This window comes from Antedon mediterranea, chromosome 1, assembly GCF_964355755.1.
Source record: "Antedon mediterranea chromosome 1, ecAntMedi1.1, whole genome shotgun sequence".
Classification (NCBI taxonomy): domain Eukaryota; kingdom Metazoa; phylum Echinodermata; class Crinoidea; order Comatulida; family Antedonidae; genus Antedon; species Antedon mediterranea.
Genome location: NC_092670.1, coordinates 40923815 through 40945010, shown reverse-complemented (window position 1 = coordinate 40945010; position 21196 = coordinate 40923815). Strand labels below are relative to the sequence as shown.

The 21196-nt window shown below is 33.5% G+C and overlaps 2 protein-coding genes across 2 annotated transcripts; both read left to right on the top strand.

Annotated features, from left to right (window-relative positions):
* Positions 1–73: 73 nt before the first annotated feature.
* Positions 74–9594, top strand: LOC140050181 (prolyl endopeptidase-like). Its single transcript, XM_072095259.1, has 17 exons — positions 74–207; positions 618–745; positions 943–1038; positions 2846–3014; positions 3766–3867; positions 4008–4150; positions 4512–4627; positions 5216–5361; positions 5679–5783; positions 6042–6146; positions 6365–6559; positions 6856–7004; positions 7256–7372; positions 7712–7807; positions 8120–8221; positions 8557–8782; positions 9192–9594. The coding sequence occupies exons 1-17, from the start codon at positions 142–144 to the stop codon at positions 9252–9254; spliced, it is 2124 nt and encodes a 707-aa protein (XP_071951360.1). The 5' UTR covers positions 74–141; the 3' UTR covers positions 9255–9594.
* Positions 9595–10500: 906 nt separating this feature from the next.
* LOC140040317 (MFS-type transporter SLC18B1-like) lies at positions 10501–20229 on the top strand. Its single transcript, XM_072086164.1, has 13 exons — positions 10501–10613; positions 11096–11336; positions 11686–11781; positions 12119–12192; positions 12405–12552; positions 13563–13631; positions 13874–13967; positions 14788–15026; positions 15663–15754; positions 16086–16181; positions 16266–16340; positions 16828–16971; positions 17341–20229. Exons 2-13 carry the CDS (start codon positions 11097–11099, stop codon positions 17423–17425), a joined length of 1452 nt encoding a protein of 483 aa, XP_071942265.1. The 5' UTR covers positions 10501–10613; position 11096; the 3' UTR covers positions 17426–20229.
* The last annotated feature ends 967 nt before the right edge of the window (positions 20230–21196 follow it).

Sequence of the window (21196 nt, the reverse complement as noted above, 5' to 3'; positions counted from 1 at the left end):
GTACCGCCTGGTAGACTTTCGTACAGACGTTCTGTGGTTGAATGAAAAGTTCAGGTGTTATTTTCTCAAGTCATCCCCCATGTGTGTTGGTTTTTGTCTCCATTTTTGAGCGGTAACTAAAGTACTGTATAGTATAAAGAAATGAGTTTAAAATACCCACAACCCCGAAAAGATGAGTCTTCAATTGATGAATACCATGGTACAAAGGTAAACATTTTAAATAATTGAAATTCAAACCAAATAAACCTGTTCCTACTATACAGAGTCCAGCTAGGGAGAGGCTAGGCCTTTGTTTGTACTGTTGTTGCTGCTCCACTACTCACTGACTGAGTGATATGAATGAGGCGAGAGCTCTACTAGCCAGCTGCTAGGCCTGGGCTAGCGGATCGAGGCTAGGTTACAGTACCTAGCTGGGTAGGACCTAGTCTGAGCTACCTTAAGACTGCATAGGCTAGCCAAAAAATAATTTTTATTATATTTTTAAAAGAAAGTTAGAGAGAGAAAAATTCCCCCAAAAATTGAACGCCGAACGGTCTTACTTTAAGTTTATTTGTGCTTTGTGGAACTGAATTTTACAATATAAATTAAAAGTTACTGTGGTTTATCTTTCATTTCAGATTGCCGATCCATATAAATGGATGGAAGATCCAGATGCTGAGGAGACCAAGGCTTTTGTTAAGGCTCAAAATGATGTCACTTCACCTTATATAGAAAAGTGTCGATATCATAAGAAGTTAAATGAAAGGTATAATAACAAGGGCATTTTAATTTGATAATATTGATATGTTATGTTGAAGACAGTGACAAAATGCAGTAGTTGATGTATCAGCGAAGTTGTGTATGAAATAAAAAGTAAATAATATTTAATAAATAAAATTTTGTTAAAAATTAACTTGAAATCTAATCAAATTATTTCTTACGTTTTTCATGTTATTCCGATAGGTTAACCGAAGTGTGGGACTTTGCTAAATACAGCTGCCCCTTCAAACGAGGTTCTCGTTACTTCTACTTTATGAACACTGGGCTTCAAAATCAGAGGTATGTATTTCAGCTCATTTACAAAATTAGCAAATCTTTGTTTTATTGACAAATAATACTTTATAGTTTTGTATAATATGCTTTAAGTGTTGGTCTGGCAAGCCTTATGGTAACAGTGGTCCTATGACCTCTTTGAGTGTTGGTCTGGCAAGCCTTATGGTAACAGTGCTCCTATGCTTTGAGTGTTGGTCTGGCAAGCCTTATGGTAACAGTGCTCCTATGCTTTGAGTGTTGGTCTGGCAAGCCTTATGGTAACAGTGGTCCTATGCTTTGAGTGTTGGTCTGGCAAGCATTATGGTAACAGTGCTCCTATGCTTTGAGTGTTGGTCTGGCAAGCCTTATGGTAACAGTGGTCCTATGACCTCTTTGAGTGTTGGTCTGGCAAGCCTTGTGGTAACAGTGGTCCTCTGACTTCTTTGAGTGTTGGTCTGGCAAGCCTTATGGTAACAGTGGTCCTATGACCTCTTTGAGTGTTGGTCTGGCAAGCCTTATGGTAACAGTGCTCCTATGCTTTGAGTGTTGGTCTGGCAAGCCTTATGGTAACAATGGTCCTATGCTTTGAGTGTTGGTCTGGCAAGCCTTATGGTAACAGTGCTCCTATGCTTTGAGTGTTGGTCTGGCAAGCCTTATGGTAACAGTGCTCCTATGCTTTGAGTGTTGGTCTGGCAAGCCTTATGGTAACAGTGCTCCTATGCTTTGAGTGTTGGTCTGGCAAGCCTTATGGTAACAGTTTTCCTATGCTTTGAGTGTTGGTCTGGCAAGCATTATGGTAACAGTGCTCCTATGCTTTGAGTGTTGGTCTGGCAAGCCTTATGGTAACAGTGCTCATATGCTTTGAGTGTTGGTCTGGCAAGCCTTATGGTAACAGTTTTCCTATGCTTTGAGTGTTGGTCTGGCAAGCATTATGGTAACAGTGCTCCTATGCTTTGAGTGTTGGTCTGGCAAGCCTTATGGTAACAGTGCTCCTATGCTTTGAGTGTTGGTCTGGCAAGCCTTATGGTAACAGTGCTCCTATGCTTTGAGTGTTGGTCTGGCAAGCCTTATGGTAACAGTTTTCCTATGCTTTGAGTGTTGGTCTGGCAAGCATTATGGTAACAGTGCTCCTATGCTTTGAGTGTTGGTCTGGCAAGCCTTATGGTAACAGTGCTCATATGCTTTGAGTGTTGGTCTGGCAAGCCTTATGGTAACAGTGGTCCTCTGACTTCTTTGAGTGTTGGTCTGGCAAGCCTTATGGTAACAGTGGTCCTATGCTTTGAGTGTTGGTCTGGCAAGCCTTATGGTAACAGTGGTCCTATGCTTTGAGTGTTGGTCTGGCAAGCCTTATGGTAACAGTTGTCCTATGCTTTGAGTGTTGGTTTGGCAAGCCTTATGGTAACAGTGGTCCTATGCTTTGAGTGTTGGTCTGGCAAGCCTTATGGTAACAGTGGTCCTATGCTTTGAGTGTTGGTCTGGCAAGCCTTATGGTAACAGTTGTCCTATGCTTTGAGTGTTGGTTTGGCAAGCCTTATGGTAACAGTGGTCCTCTGACCTCTTTGAGTGTTGGTCTGGCAAGCCTTGTGGTAACAGTGGTCCTCTGACCTCTTTGAGTGTTGGTCTGGCAAGCCTTATGGTAACAGTGGTCCTCTGACCTCTTTTATCTCTCCTGGCACAATCAAAATGTATGTGTTGTTTTAAATATGTCTGAAATGAATAAAATAAAATACAGTACAAATTATTAATAATGGGTAATTTGCAGAAAAAATGTCTGTAAGCATTCTTGTTGTTTTAAGTGAGTATGCTATTTACTGATACTAATTAAATTTTTCAGCGTAATGTACGTTCAAGAGTCGATCTCAGCTGAAGCCAAAGTGTTTCTGGATCCAAATAAATTGTCAGAAGATGGAACCGTGGCAATAAGAGGCTATGCATTCAGTGAAGATGGCGAGTACTTTGCATATGGTCTAAGTGCTAGTGGATCTGATTGGGTTACTATTAAGGTAATGGCAAGTACTTTGCATATGGTCTTAGTGCTAGTGGATCAGATTGGGTTACTATTAAGGTAATGGCGAGTACTTTGCATATGGTCTTAGTGCTAGTGGATCTGATTGGGTTACTATTAAGGTAATGGCAAGTACTTTGCATATGGTCTAAGTGCTAGTGGATCTGATTGGGTTACTATTAAGGTAATGGCGAGTACTTTGCATATGGTCTAAGTGCTAGTGGATCAGATTTGGTTACTATTAAGGTAATGGCGAATACTTTGCATATGGTCTAAGTGCTAGTGGATCTGATTGGGTTACTATTAAGGTAATGGCGAGTACTTTGCATATGATCTAAGTGCTAGTGGATCAGATTGGGTTACTATTAAGGTGGTGATACTACATTTATCTAGTCAACTTTGCTTCACAAGAGTAGTGCTAACAGAAGTGCTACAGCTGACCCTCTTAAAACAATACAAACTCAAAACTTGGCCCTGGTCTCTTCAATTCAGTTTTTTTATGTAAATATTGAAAAAGACCAAATTAATAATGTAATGAAGTGAAACATATACAATAGTCCTACATTCACATATCAATTACAGAGATTCATAAATGTATGTGATGCACTAATGATTGATTCGTGAGAAGTTTATAAAAATAATTCCAATAAGTTTCAGTTGCACTATATTGCCAAAACATTCTATTCAGAATTAGTGGCCCACATTGTTAGATGTGTTGTATTGATGATTGTTTTTCTTCTATGGATTAGTTCATGAAAGTAGCAGAAATCAAAGATCTTCCCGATGTATTGGAGCGTGTCAAGTTCAGCTGCATGTCATGGACACATGATGGTAAAGGACTTTTCTATAATGTAAGTCAAATTTTTGTAAATCAAGAATTCATTATAGTGTCTGTTTTTTACTATATTGATAATTTATGGGTTTAAAAAAATGTATTTTTATTTGTAACTATAATTCAAATGTACTGTTGCTTGGCAACTTTATTTTGCAGTGTTACCCTTCACAAGAAGGCAAGTCAGATGGAACTGAGACGACATCAAATGTTTTTCAAAAACTCTTCTACCACGTGTTGGGTACACCGCAGTCTGACGATATTTTGTGTGCTGAATTTCCTGATCATGCTAAATGGATGGGGTAAGGTTGTAATATGCATTTGTCAAACCAAACTACTAATACTGTGACCTGACCTATAATTAAATTTGGATATTGTAGTTAATATTCAGGCTTTCTATTTTATCAATTATTTTAACCTTGGATCCCATGGGTTATCCACATTTTCTATACATTTTCCTATTTTAATTGAATATTGAATAAAATTAATCAGTCTTCAACTAACTAACTAATCAGACTTCTCTATCCATCTACAGACTTTTGTTGCTAGGCAACCTCACCTCCTTATTACAACAAGTGGCACATTGAACTTCAATTTTTACTCAATTATTACTCACTAGCTTCTATGTAAACTAATAGTATAGGTGCTTGTTTGTTTTTTTAGAGGAGCAGAAGTATCTGATGATGGCCAATATGTTGTCCTATCAATATCAGAAGGATGTGATCCAGTCAACAGACTTTACTATTGTCATCTTGAGACAATTGATCATAAAATAAAAGGTACAATGAGAAATAAAGGACCATGTCAAAACTATTCTACTGCAGTTACTGCAGTAACTACATCTTCTTTATTCTTTAACCTATTTAACCTGCCAGATATTTCTGGTTATTCATTCATACTGTTTATTGCAGTTACTGCCTCATAAACTTCTACATTAAAACAAGCTAAAATCACATTTTATTGGAGTAAAAAATGTAGTTATTACTGCAGTAACTTAAGTAGAATAATTTAGTTATTACTGCAGTAACTTAAGTAGAATAATATAGTTATTACTGCAGTAACTTAAGTAGAATAATTTAGTTATTACTGCAGTAACTTAAGTAGAATAATGTAGTTATTACTGCAGTAACTTAAGTAGAATAATTGTTTGACATACCTGAGTTTTTAGATGCTAAACCTTTCAAATTGTTAACGGTTGATATTTAATAATAATAATATATAAATGGGGCTTATATAGCGCAATATGCAAAGCCTCAGTGCGCGTAACAAATTAAAAAAATAAGCAAAAAAATTTGTTTTTAATGTTTTTCACTTCATTTCACGATATTTGCAGTACTTTATTTTTCATTTTATTTCTTTATTTTTAGAAAAGTTACCATGGGTTAAGCTGATAGACAACTTTGAGGCTGAGTATGAATACATAACAAATGTTGGAAGTATTTTCACTTTTAAGACAAACTTAAATGCCCCTCGTTACAAGCTGTTAAACATCGATTTACAAAATCCAGAAAAGGTTGGTGCTTTATTTGCATTTTACAAATTATTATATAAATACTATCTTTATTACATAAGTATGGGATGAGTACAGAATCTGTTTACGCTTTAGCCTATTCTCACTCCTGGTTATTTTTCATTAGTGACCGAATAAATATTATTATTATTATTACTGTGTACTCAAATTTAATCTAATTTTGAGAGAGATAAATACATTGTTATTGCAATCCATGTATCCAAACCCACCCACCCCCCCTCCCTTTTTCCCTAAATTTTTTATAGAGGCACCTTTATGATTGATATTGACATTTAATTTGATAATGATAATTTTACTAGGCTAACTGGAAAGATCTTATAAAAGAGTCAGATGTTGATGTACTAGAATGGGCTGGCTGTGTTTATAATGACAAGATGGTCTTAGGATATTTACATGATGTCAAGGTAACTAATACTGCACTGATTTAAAAATATGTGATATTACTCCAGTAAACTTTTATTTCAATTTATTTCAGTTTATTAGGATGGGAGAGTATAGAAATATTCTGACTCGGAAGAGATAAAATTATACATAAAATAAAAAATGCTGTCAACTATTGCATGGTTCACACAAGGGCATTTCCTATAATATTTTTTTAAAATTATTCATTTTTAACTCTGTCAAGAATATTAAACTAGAAATATTGTTCATTTCTGTTTCAGAGTGTACTTCAACTGCATGCGTTGAACACTGGTGAGCTTGTACTAAGGTTTCCTCTAGATGCTGGATCTGTTACTGGTTTCTCTGGTAGAAAGAAAGACACTGAGGTAAATCATCTCACATCATTATCACTGTTTCTCTGTTTGCTTTAAGTATAACAACTGGTAGTTGCAAATACTATCAAGTGAATGGAAGTGTTTTGTCTGAAGATGCAGAGATTCAAATTCCGCCATAAAGAACCAAAACTAGTGTGGTAATTTACTATTTGTGGTCCTCTCTATACAGGCAATTATGATTTTTACGTATGATTTATTCTTTGTTGTAGATCTTTTATCTGTTTACGTCATTCTTGACTCCTGGTATCATTTACCACTGTGACCTGACAAAGGACCCGCTTGAACCGGTAGTCTTTAGAGAGATCAAAGTTAAAGATTTTGATGCAACATTATTCCAGACAACACAGGTGTTTTACTCGAGCAAAGACTCAACTAAAGTTCCAATGTTTATTGTTCACAAAAAGGTAATTACTTGAATTTTAAAGCTTCCTAGTCAATATTTAGCTACTAAATAATAAACTTAGAATGAAGCCTAGCCTACTAGTTTGTGCTATCAAAATATATTGCTACTACTTAATCGCGGTCTACACTATCAAACAAATGTGGGGTGTCCATATATAGATAGATAGAAATCATATCACTACCCTAATTGGGCACATCACTTTTTTTTGTCAAACCACTTTAGTTTGATAGTGTAGACAGAGCTTTAGTGATTTAGATATAAAAATGCAACTACAAAAATATTTGTTTTGTTTAATAGGATATTGAGTTGGACAGATCACATCCAGTATGGCTGTATGGGTATGGTGGCTTTAACATCTCTATCACTCCAAGCTTCAGCGTGTCTAGACTTGTCTTTATCAAATCATTTGGTGGCATCCTTGCGGTACCAAATATCCGTGGTGGAGGGTGAGTAAATGAATAACTCGTAGAGTATGTTACTTTTTGTGTGGCGAAAGTTTAGTTTTTAACATTTGCCAGTCTGAAGTTCATGGGTGATTGACATTATTGAGTTGACCATTTGCCAGTTCATGGGTGATTGACATTATTGAGTTGACCATTTGCCAGTTCATGGGTGATTGACATTATTTTATATATTTTTTTTTATGAAATAAAGAATAAATGATAAATAAAATGAATCTATTTTGTCTTGAATTTAGGGAATATGGAGAGATGTGGCACAAAGGTGGTAGTCTAGGCAACAAACAGAATTGCTTTGATGACTTCCAGTATGCTGCTAAATACCTTGTAGATACCAAATACACATCTGCTAACAAGTATGTATTCTGACTTAATGAGTATTCATTCTTATATAGTGCAACGCAGGCTCTAGATGAATTGATTTGATTACATTTTTGTATAAATTTATTTATCAACTCTCTGCAAAGTACAATTTTCTTCTTCATTTTAATGAATAAAAATCAAATTTATAAAGTCTGGTTTTACATGAGTGACTATACTATGCAATTAAAGAGCTTCCCTTATAATAAGACACCCAGAATAAAAGAGGAATTCACTCTTCTCTGGTATGACCTAGTTGTGTTGAGTGTCATGCTTCTAAAGAATAATGAATGAAAGATTTTACATAATCAAGCATGCATATTTATTTTTTGTAGGATAACCATAAATGGAGGATCAAATGGTGGGTTGCTAGTGGCAGCCTGTGCCAACCAACAACCTAGCTGGTTTGGCTGCGTTATAGGTCAGGTTGGGTAAGTAATCAATAAAGTAACAGCCCCAGGGTACAAATAGTGCTCTGGTAGCATTATTTTGTTTTAATGACTGTAAGGGTCACTACATGTCACGTCACAAATAATGACATAAGTATGAGGTAGTGTTCAATTCTTAATAGCATTATGTATACAAAAATATCATTCAAAGAATAGGTTTTGAAAATAAACTAAATATGCATAAAAAGAATTACCAAAAGGAAATCTATGTGAAAATAAGTGTGCAATGGAACAAAAGTCGCTACAATTTCAACCAGTCAATCTTATGAAACACTTTGTTGATTTTTTTTTCAGAGTTTTAGACATGCTGAAGTTTCACAAATTCACAATTGGACACGCATGGACTACAGACTTTGGATGCTCAGATAAAAAAGAAGAGTTTGAATGGCTTAGGAAGTAAGTACATTATGATCAATCAATCAATATCTTTCATTCATCAAATACAATACACATCAATACAAAAACGTGTTTATTTACACAAGATTACACAAAGATTTTATTTTGATGCCTGTAACTTTACTATGAAACTTTTCATGTTACATTATTTGATAAACTATATATTGCAACACAATGCAATGACAGTGATACTTGGTATTTATTCTAGTAGGATATTTTCTACTGTACCAGAAGGTATAGAATATTAACTGGCATTATAGTATTATTGTGTATTTATAACCAGTATTCAAACATTTTCAAGTAAAAGTAAGTAAGTTATGTTTGTAATGTTTCAGATACTCACCTCTACACAACATTAATGTACCTGAAGATGGTATACAATACCCAAACACATTACTATTAACAGCTGACCATGATGACCGTGTTGTACCACTGCATTCATTAAAGTTCATTGCAACATTACAAGACACAATGAGAGATGTAAAGACACAAACAAACCCCCTTGTGATCAAAGTGGACACAGAGGCTGGTCATGGTGCGGGCAAGCCTACAGCTAAAGTTGTGAGTATTTCTATGGAAAATATTTATTTATTTCCCCATCCAACAGTGAACAAAGGTTCATTACTTACAGGAAGAACACAGACAAACATCACACATAAAATACATAAATACAGTAAGCTATTTATGTTAAGAAATGTACGAAAATTATTATTGCTAAACATATCCAGATTTCTTAATGTGTGATTATTAGTGAACTCAGAATTTATCTAGTATTATTGGCCATGTACTTAGACAGGGGTACTGGTACCACAGCATGCTATAAAATGGTAGCAAGTTGAGACTGTAAATAGGTGTGATTATTAGTGAGCTCAGAATGTATCTAGTATCAATCGCATCCTAACATATCTAAATAATTAACATTAGTGGCCATGTCATTAATAGTAATATTTTGGTTTATTTTGTATTTTAGATTCAAGAATATGCAGACATTTTTGCTTTTGTAGCAGAGAATCTGAAATTAGAATGGAGATAAATTACTTGGAGTACTAACACCACATACAGTACATGTATGTCTACATATAATTACAGTACATGTATGTAAGAATGTTTACTGAGTATCGCTGACCCAAAATGAAGTCTGCACTTAATAAACCTAGATGTAATTTTTCATTTACGATAGATTTGTGATTAGGCAATGATGTTATTTATTGTGAATAAAGTGAATGTTTAATAAACTAAAGTGTTTTAGACATGTCTGTTTTAAATACACATTTCACATGGTGATGGTGATTGACCTCAGCTCAATGTTGATTGACCTCAGCTCATTAAAATGTAACTTTATTTTGTGTCTGAATAAAACCTCAACTTTTCTACTTTTAGTTTGCACTCTTTATTATATTTTCATTCTTGTAATCAAACATGGAGTAAAGAACAAATAAGTAAAGCAACATAAACATTCAGTGATAATTAATAATTTCATCAGAAATATTGATTTTGATGGTATTTGATACAAAGGACAAGTTGTGACAAAAAAAATGTGATGTGCCGATATATGGACATGATGATGACATATCACCACCATATTTGAGCATATCACTACCATAGTTTAGACAGTTTTACAATAGTAAACAACCAACACAGGACGTCCACCATACTATACTGTAGGTGATGAAAATATAAGAGTTTGTAGATGTTGAACTACTGTAAGATTTTAATGGATGATGCAGTGTAGAATCAGAAAGCATGTGTTCTTGTGGCCCCTTGCAGTAATAAAAATGTGTATACACTCACCTAGCTGAGGCAAGGCAAAAAAATTAATTCAATCATTCTTTTTATTTATTTATGGGTGTGAAAGTAAATATGCCCTAACTAACCTATTTGTTTTCCCTCCTGTCCTGGATGGACTTGTCAATCTGTCAAAAAACCAATAATAAAAATTGATTGTGCTGACAATCGGCCATGATTTTAGATTATATTAAAATAATTGGTAAAACCGTTTCACAAAGATGTGCTTGTGTGTGGTAATTTCATCAAAATACACATTTATACAGCATATTAGCTTATACAGGTATTTACTATACAATAGTCCAAAGGCAAATTAATGACAATGATGTGGATATCAGCATGGAGCTGCTCCATGATATCAGAGGCTGGATCTCATCAATGGAGATAAATTTCTACATTGATAAAATACTCTATTGTGATTGGCTATTTGGTATCTCAATGACATCATAGTCAAAGTAAGTGCACTCAACTATGGCATGATGTTGTGCAATGACACAGTGTAGTACAAATACAACAATTTCTTAGTACATGCTTAATTTACGCTGAGTGTAATACCAGTATATAGAAGGCATCTCATCTGCTGTAATTAATTAATACAATTTATCAGGTAAGTCCATATTATTCGTGTAGCGTAGGTTGTACTTTATGAATGCTAGGCTGGCTGGTTGATTAATTTGATTATGCAACAGAGCAGCCAGCCTACCCTAGTAGGCAAGTGTTTAGTGGCTATGGGAATATAGGCCGGTTTATGACAATTCGGCCACCGGATGGCGGGTAAAGAATGTGGATAGTGGTCACTGACTGTGGTACCTACTGCACTTTCGACTCCAATAAGCTTACTTTAGGGCTGCAAATAAATAGTACTGTAGTGTAATATAGTGTATAGTTTTTCTGCAAGTCAATTGATAAATGAAAAAATCAGTTATTCCAAAATGTGTACAATCTATCATACAGTAATCCGATGAGTCCCACTGGCTCGCCTAATTTTCAACAAATTTTATATAGTACCCTCGGCCTGGGACTGTGTCTATAGCATTCAAAATTATTAATAACAATTCAATGGCATAGATTGTTACATTCACTTCACAGGATGACTTCACCAGAAAATAAAGAAGAAATTGTGGAACAGACGATGGCAGACAGTAAAGAAGGCGTTGGTACAAATGGATCAGTTCAGATCCAAGCAACTAAGGAGGAAGATCAGGAAGAGAAAAAGGAGGCTTCACCGAAATTTACAAGACGTCAGATTTTAACTTTTATAAGCCTGTCCTTGGCTAACTTCTTTGATTGTTGTTCTTATTCAATCATCGCTCCTATATACCCACAAGAAGTAAGTTACATAATCTAATTAATTTGTTATTAATTTTAAACACAAATTCAATTTTTGCTCACACATTCAATTTTTGCTCATAATAATAACATATATAATTCCTGCAAATTTGAAAATTCTAATGCTAAAATTTTAGTAAAATATTGGAACCGCTGAAAAATGATAATCAACCATAAAAACCTTACATAATCTTATAATAAATGTTATTCATGTGGAAAACAGTATTGACGTATTCCATTTTTGCTCACGAAAAAACATATAATTCCAGCAAATTTGAAAATTCTAATGCTAAAAGTTTTCAACCAGGAAAACCATGTCTTCAAATAATCCATTTTGTTGTTATTTTCAGGCTGACGATAAAGGTGTAGGGTCAACAGTAACTGGCTTCATTTTTGGTTCATTCTCCTTTGTCATGTTCATTGTTTCACCAATTTGTGGAAAAATTGTAAGTCTGTTTTTATTTTAAATTATTTGAATAATGTGACACCTGTCCTGTCTTTTGTTCCATGAAACAGAACATGTGTCAATAGTACACAATAGATTTAAGTACTGTAGATAATGCAGGATATCTTAAAATGTAAGCATAACAACATTTTTTAAATATTTATTTTTAAACAGATAGATGTCAGATGTTTGCCCCACTCCCCACATAATTGTATTTTATGTTTAAGTACATATTGAGAACACTTTAAACAAAATTCTTGGGTGGGACTCGAACCCACAACCTCCAGAGTCTGACGCCTGATATTTTTCATTATATGTTTTCAATATATTTGTTATAGATGCCAAAAGTTGGAGCCAAATTCATGTTCATATCAGGTGAATTTGTGTGTGCTGGTGCAAATATATTGTTTGGGTAAGATCTAAATATAGTTTGATTACCATGTTGTTTAAAAAAAAGAGGGAAATTCTTAAATTTTAATACTAAAGAAGTCGAAAGCAAGAAACAAATTTATTTAAACACTTTAATAAATGTTGATGTTAATGTTTTCAAAATGTATATAGCGCTTTTAACCATTAGATTATCAGATCAAATTGTCCCACAACACTTTGTTACTATTTGTGTAGGTTTGTAAACAGGATGGATAGTGGAATGCAGTTCATAATGTTTAGCTTCGCAATCAGAGCTGTAGGAGCAGCGGGTACAGCCGCAGCAGTCACCGCCCTCATGGCAATTATCGCCAACACATTCCCAAACAATGTTGCTCAAACTATTGTAAGTTTTTACTTCAATTTTATCTCAAACTATTGTAAGTTTTTTTTTTCTTAAATTTTATCGCAAACTATTGTAAGTTTTTACTTCAATTTTATCGCAAACTCTAATTGTAAGTTTTTGCTTAAATTCTCATCTTGCTCATATTTCTTTGTCTTCTTTGACAACATTTTTCTAATCTTACAAGGACTTTGTACATCCTGGTTTCAAGGATTTAATTTTCACTGAAATTCTTAATTCATAATTAAGTATTGAACTTAAGCACAGACTTATCCCATGGTCAACTTCAAAAGGAAGCAATAATCAGAACAATATCAATCTATTGTGAAGCACCTTCATAAAAGTGCTTTGTAAGCAACAATTTATAAAATAAAATTAATACACAAATCAAACAAGACCTGTTGCAATAATAATCTGGTAATACTTAAGTTAAGTGTTTACTCTTATTTGTGAAACCTTGTGTTTAATGTGAACATTAACACATTTTAGTGAAATTGCCTCTTGTAACTAATTTATTAGTTTGTTTGTAAAGCATAAAATGCATGTCATTATGACACATATATCCTTTATAGCATAAAGGAATTCTAATGATCATAAAATACATGCAAAGATGCTTTAAATACAATTATTAATATAAAATATGACAATATCTGCTGTGGAATTAGTGTGGGTAGTAAAAATTAAAATTTTCAGACAATGCGAGCACCTCTCGTCTGTTTCATGCTGGCTATAGCCGGCCCTGTATTTATTTATTTTAATTTTGCACACTTGGCTGGCTGGTATACAATATTCCTATCCTTTTGGGGATAGAATATAAATAAATTATAAATTGTGTGGGTTTAGACATGTTTTATTAGTATGAGACAGTAGTAATATTCTGCTGTGACACACAATATAATTATATCCTAGTCCTTTTACGATTCAAATCAAGCCATTATTTGTGAGTTACACAGTAGTAGTGGGTTTTTTTGTTTTTTTGTGATAAAGAATGATGTTGGTTGTTTTTTTTTCAGGGTATTCTGGAGGTGTTCTCAGGAATGGGGTACATGATAGGCCCTCTAATAGGAGGAGTCCTGGATCAGGTAACAAACTCATTTCATTCTTTTATGATTACCTTTAAAAATCAACTTTTAAGTTTTAAATTACATCATTAAATAAGTAATGTTTTGTAGCCAAAACAACCGAAACATCAAGAAATTTATTTATTTTTTATTTCCTTAGGAAGGTGTCCAAACTTACTTTACTAGTCTTTATTTGCCATGACAACCTTTACAAATATTGTTAAATTCTGTGAAAATTTAAAATATATTTCATGTTACTTTAGGTCGGTGGTTACAGTTTGCCGTTCTTGGTGATTGGCTTAGCAGTCATGACTATCATTGTTATCAATGTATTTCTGTTACCAAATGATGATAAGGGTAAGTCTACCAGTCTTTTCTTTTTTTCTTTTTTCCATTCACAAAATCATAAATAATCATAGTACAAAACAAAAGAATGGAATCTCTGAAGCACAGCTTATAAGTAGAAACCCTCTCTGTTACAAAACAATATAACAATTTGAAAAAGGCACAAGGGCATGGGTTAAAAATTTTACTTTTAAGAAAATGCAAACCATCTTTTTTTTAGAAAAAAAAAAAAATTTTGACAGAGAGTAAAATGTTTTTGAATTTTCTTAATAACAAAGCACTAAAATGACAAAATTATATAAGCAGCAATTTGTTGCATAAAAAGAGTAAATACAAAAGGAGCATGTAGCTCCTTATATTTTATATAAATTCAATACCCAGCTGCATCAGTAGTATCTTAGTCTTCTCCTCCACACCCTTCTAAACCTTTTGTGTTAGTTCTTGTTTAAACTGTAATCCATGCTACTTGAGATTTTTGAATTTAAGAATTTTGTTTACTCTTTGCAATTTTGAAGAGAGTCCCTGACTGGCATTTTTAATGTTTAAAGATGGTCCCTGAATATTACCTGTACCATACTGGACATCCTCTAGCTGGCCTAAAGTGTTTTCCAGAAAATCCTTTTCTGGACCCTCTCAGATTTCAAGAAAATCTTTTTTGGGAAAGTGAGAGTCTGTTGATGGAAGAGTCGACAGGTTATTTGGTTAGGCTCTATAAATAAAATAAAAATTCAATAATTTATGCTGTTGGTAGCACTATAATTATAAATCTGATCATAAGATTTGGAATAACAAATATTACATTTACAACTACGAAAATGTTATTAACTTTTAGGTAAAAAGACAGAATTAGGCTCATTCAAAACACTGTGGAAGATTCCAGCAATTTGGTGCACTTCAGTGACAGCATTTGCTGGAGCCTTGGCTCTAGGCTTTCTAGATCCTACTTTATCTAATCATCTGAAAGATGTCAACAGTTCACTAAATCCTACCCAAGTAGGAGCCATGTTTCTTTTGATTGGTGGAATGTACGCAATCTCAAGTCCGTTCTGGGGATGGTTAGCGGACAAAAATGTATGTATGAATATGAATACCAATGTTTGTATATTATATATATTATATATAGGTTAAAGAGTCGCTATCCAATCGAGTTTGAACAATACCATGAAAGCCCCAGTGGTCTAATGGCTAGGACATCTGCATATCAAGCAGGCGGTCCGAGTTCGAGTCTCGGTTGGGGCGACTTTTTCTCATTCTCACAGATTTCATCATCTTTATCGTTTCAAATTAATTCATTAAATTTCAGTATATCACCGGGCGGTTTAGAATTAATGTTCTTTGCCTGATTTGTTTATATATATATTATATTTACATAGAGTTTATTGTTTTACAACATAACAGATTATGTATAAATTAGATAAATAAAAGTTAAGTGTAAAATAAATCTGGATGTAGGCCTAATGTTTAAAGTGTATACTTTACAGTATACACCACAGTCACAATCACACTCAGTTAGTTTTCCTCAATCTCATTTGACAAGATAATGCTCGAAAAATGTTTAATTTACAACTTTTCTACTTCTGGTATGTTCTCTGATCCCAGATCCTGGGTTGAAATTCTAGTGCTGGAAACATTCGTTTAATGAACCAGCACACGTTGTCTAGATAAATATGAATAAAGTTGCAATATGTGATGTTTATTTTGTTACAGAATGCAACCAGACCTATGATTGTTTCTGGCTTCTTTTGTGCATGTGTTTCTTACCTATTGATTGGACCTTCTCCTCTACTTCATTTACCAACGTAAGTACAGTATACCATTTTGGGGTTTTTTGTATAACTTTCAATTTAAATGACTTGAAACAAAATGAAAATGCATACATGGCTTGGCATATAGACATAATAAAGTGAAATATATTAGTCAACAATAAGTCTAAGGTGGTCTCCAGATGGAATAGTATTCTAAGATGAGATTGCATCATAATGTCATTTATATACTTTTATTTAAATTATTAATTTGTAAAAAATATGTGTATTTTCTATGGCTTATTAAATATTATGCTTTGTGTTCTTATAATTAATTTAAATTTTTTCTTGTGAATGAATTAATTAAATGTAAATGGTTTTTTTATAGGGAATTGTGGGTAATATGTATCGGTCTTGGTTGCCTAGGACTTTCTATTGGATGTGGGTTGACCCCAGCTTATCAGGACATGCTCGTTTCTGCTAAGTAAGTTGGTTTAAAATCCTTACAAATATCATCTAATTTATACTAATACAGGCTTTGTATTAAATGTTAATTTTTACTTTTTAGGTGGTATGGACTAGCAGACGATATGACAACATACAGTATAATCTCAGGACAGTTTAACAGTGTATTTTCAATTGGGTAAGTGGATTTAAGTTACACTTCTTCCATAATTAATCTTTCACAGAAACATGTATTTTCAGTTTTCTATAATGCTGAAATTAACTGATATAATACAATAATTAAAACATAAAATAATATAATACATTCAACTATTAAGCTCTGTCTGCACTATCAAGCTGTAAAATAATATAATACATTCAACTATTAAGCTCTGTCTGCACTATCAAACTAAAAAAGTGTGGACGTGTACCCAAACATGGTAGTGATATGACATCATCATGTCCATATATTGGCACAACACATTTCAAGTTTGATAGTGTAGACAGAGATTAAAACAGTGAAAATGAGGACATCTAATAATATATATAATCGGATTCATGACAGCTGAGGCTTGCCATAGTTTACAATCCAAATATAGTTTAGAATATTGATAGCTTCTTGATTGTCTATTTCAAAATATTTCCAAAGCTACTGACCCACTATAGTCATTTTTTTATCTTTCTAGAACATTTATAGGACCAGTTCTAGGAGGGTTTCTGGTTGATAATCTTACATTTAAATGGGCAGCGACGATATTTGGAGGCATAAATATGGCATTGTGTGTCCTCTTTCTGACATTCAGTCTATGGGAATTTAGATTTTTTAAAGGGTAAGTGTTAAGAAATTTATTTTGTTTCTTTATAAGCTTGGAAAATACGTAAATATATTGCAAGTGAGTAGACCAATCTTAAGTGACAGTTCTGATGATCCATGATATCATGATTGGTCAAATTATTTGCGGCACACTTACGTACTTGTGTCCAAGAAGTGGGAACCAAGCTATAGTGGTCATCTTCTGATTTTTCTGAGTAGAAATTGAAATTTTTTTATAGAGTTACCACTCCTCATACCAAATACCCTTGAGCTAACACAAAATATCTTGTTTCTGTATATTACCTATATACTTTTAATGATTTTAACCAAACTTGTGCAACCATGTATTTTCCACAATTATTGATTCATGTTTTTCCCTCAATAGACGACGACCAGCACCAAACACGCCATCGCAAGTAGTTACTGTATTAGATGATGAAAGAGCACCTTTACTTGGTGCCAATTGCTAGTACAAGGAAGCACTACTTATAGTGTCTGGACATAGTGATGCTGGCTTTGACAGATGTATTCAGTTACATGTGACTCTTTGATTCTGGACAGAATATACAGTCAACAGGCCGCAGGGATCTCGCACACAATGCAAAGTTATGAAGTTTTCAGAATTCATTTCAGGAAGGTGTTCTAAAGAGATATAAGTTGTGAGTGTTTTTTATGTATTCCATTTTATGGGTATATTCAATTATCCAAATAGTGCAAGAGATGTAGTGCAGTTGATGTAAAAAATAAAAGTATTAAGGAGAGAGTGAAGATATAGTGTGATGATGATTTCGTTATATCTATTATGATAATTGTATACTGAAATATTTAATTCTTATTAACAATAAATACAGTTTATATATTTTATGAGAGTTTTTTATATAGTGTACATTGTAGACACTTTCCAATTATTGCAGTCTTAACTTAATTTTCATTTTATTAAATTACAATAATTGTACACTGAAATATTTGATTCTTGTTATTAGTTGAAAACACATCATTAATATATTTCTTGAATTTTCCATAATCCATCTTAACTTAAGTCATGCACAACTCTAAATTCACTCTAATATAAGTAAATCAAAAACTTCACCTTGATATAAGGTATCTCGAATATTATTTGTACTTGCATACCATCACCTAATTGTTATCAATACTGTAAGAACTTTGTTGATATGTATAGAACTGTTGATATCAAGTTTTCGGTACAGCACGTACATACTGTATAGAACTGTTGATATCAAGTTTTTAGTACAGCACGTATATACTGTATAGAACTGTTGATATCAAGTTTTCGGTACAGCACGTATATACTGTATAGAACTGTTGATATCAAGTTTTCGGTACAGCACGTATATACTGTATAGAACTGTTGATATCAAGTTTTCAGTACAGCACGTATATACTGTATAGAACTGTTGATATCAAGTTTTCGGTACAGCACGTATATACTGTATAGAACTGTTGATGTCAAGTTTTCGGTACAGCACGTACATACTGTATAGAACTGTTGATATCAAGTTTTCAGTACAGCACGTACATACTGTATAGAACTGTTGATATCAAGTTTTCAGTACAGCACGTACATACTGTATAGAACTGTTGATATCAAGTTTTCGGTACAGCACGTACATACTGTATAGAACTGTTGATATCAAGTTTTCGGTACAGCACGTACATACTGTATAGAACTGTTGATATCAAGTTTTCAGTACAGCACGTACATACTGTATAGAACTGTTGATATCAAGTTTTCGGTACAGCACGTACATACTGTATAGAACTGTTGATATCAAGTTTTCGGTACAGCACGTATATACTGTATAGAACTGTTGATATCAAGTTTTTCGACGTTTCGATCAATACACTTCAATCATCCTCAGGAGTGAGAATGCTATTTACTGTAAGAATATAATAATATAGTCATTTGTATATACAGTAAGTGATAATATATTGATCTGTGCTGCGAATTAGGTTTTTTTTGTAGTGAAAATTAAGAATTACAGTTGAGTCGAGCACTTCGTCTGCCTCAGGGTAGTTACGACCATGAAAAGAGTAGAAAGCCAAGCCTGTAGCCAGGGAGTTTTTCACGAAAATTGTCATTAGGCTAATCTAGTTTAGACCTAATCTGATCTCTAGTTTTAAAAGGGCACTTCAGAAAAAGGAGGGTTTGTTTAAACCCTCAAACCTCTAGCTACGGCTCGGAGTGTATTCGCCAATATTTTTACAATTCAATAAATGAGAAATATTTGGAATCTTTTCGAAATTTTCTTTATGGAGAAGAAAACTACAGTATCACTATAACAGTAATAGATGAAGGTGGATATTAATTCAGTAGAAATACATTAGTTTGCAGCATAATTTTGCAATAATGTTACTAAGGGTACTGTTGTATTTGTTATTATATAAATGAACATTATGCTACCAAATCCTCAAGAATTCCAAATGTACGCATTCCTTTTAGAATATAAATTACAGTACTTTTTCATTCATTGTATTTTTTATTTATTTCATACATATTCAGTAACACGTTCACTGCCAAATTATGGAGACACCATCATCAGTAACCAAGTGTCTCCTTAGGGCCCTTATACGTACTAACAAAGTGTCCCCTTAGGGCCTTTTATATGTATAACAAATTGTCCGCTTAGGGCCTTTATACATAACAACAAAGTGTCCCCTTAGGGCCCTTATACGTACTAACAAAGTGTCCCCTTGGGGCCCTTATACGTACTAACAAAGTGTCCCCTTAGGGCCTTTATACATAACAACAAAGTGTCCCCTTAGGGCCTTTTATATGTATAACAAATTGTCCGCTTAGGGCCTTTATACATAACAACAAAGTGTCCCCTTAGGGCCCTTATACGTGTGTCTTGAGTAGAGGTCGGCTCTTTGAATAGAATAGGGGTTGGCCACTCGGCTCTTTGAATAGAAAACTATCCTGTATGTCCAACAATAAGTTCCCTAGTATATACAGTATTGGTCTGGGTTCTAGACCGAAGTTAGTAAAAATATAAATATTTTGGCATATATGCCGTTTCATACATATAATACATGAGCTCGTATTTCCAGAAAAAAGTCGATACACTGATTGCCTGGTGGACAAACATAAAACAAACTTAAAGCAAGTCTAATACAGTAGGTACATCTCATATTTGTTTGTAAATTATATGTATATACGTTTTGTAAGTTGTGTAATATTTTAAAATAAATGTATGTTTATGATTTATAGTAACTAGATTCTACAGCAAAATTATAGAATATTTAATTTGATTAAACCACACGTTTTCAACTATTTTTCTATAGAAATCAATTGTTTACTTTTTTTAAGATTCAGTATAGGTTATAGTTACAACTTAAAAATAAAGTGAATATATTGAAAGATTTAAATACAAATAAAAGGTTGTCAGTAAAATCTTACAGTACCTCTGTAATCAAAATATCGACTTCTATGCAAAATAAAATGATTATGCTTTGATATTGCTATATATGGGCATGTATCTTGTACTCATAGTAACCAGTTATGTCGACAAATAATAGAGGTAACATGCACCGCAGGCCATCCTGCAAAGGGTTGAAATTGGCCATTAATACTACTTTACTAAAGGGAATTTCGAATAACTATATTACTATAGCATAATTGACATGCGCACAACACATTATTCGACTCTGTGCATGTTTATTATGCTATAGTAACCATTTATGTCAAAAGTAACCAGTTTTGACATAAATGGTTACTATAGCCGAACCCATTAGTCGACTCTGCGCATGTTTATTATGCTATAGTAACCATTTATGTCAAAACTGGTTATGCTACCATTTATGTCAAAAAATAAAAGGGTTGAAAATCGGCCATTTTTCGAAAATTTCCCTGTACTATAGTACAGGGAAATGGCCAATTCTCGACCTTTTTATTTTTTGATAAAACTAGTTACTATAGCACAATTAACATGCGCAAAACCCATTAGTCGACTCTGCGCATGTTTATTATGCTATAGTAACCATTTATGTCAAAACTGGTTACTATAGCACAATTTTCATGCGCAGAACCCATTATTCGTCTCTGCGCATGTTTATTATGCAATAGTAACCATTTATGTCAAAAAATAAAAGGGTAAAAAATCTGCCATTTTTCAAAAATTTCCCTGTACTATAGTACAGGGATTTTTTCAAAAAAATTGCCAATTTTCGACCTTTTTATTTTTCGATAAAACTGGTTACTATAGCACAATTAACATGCGCAG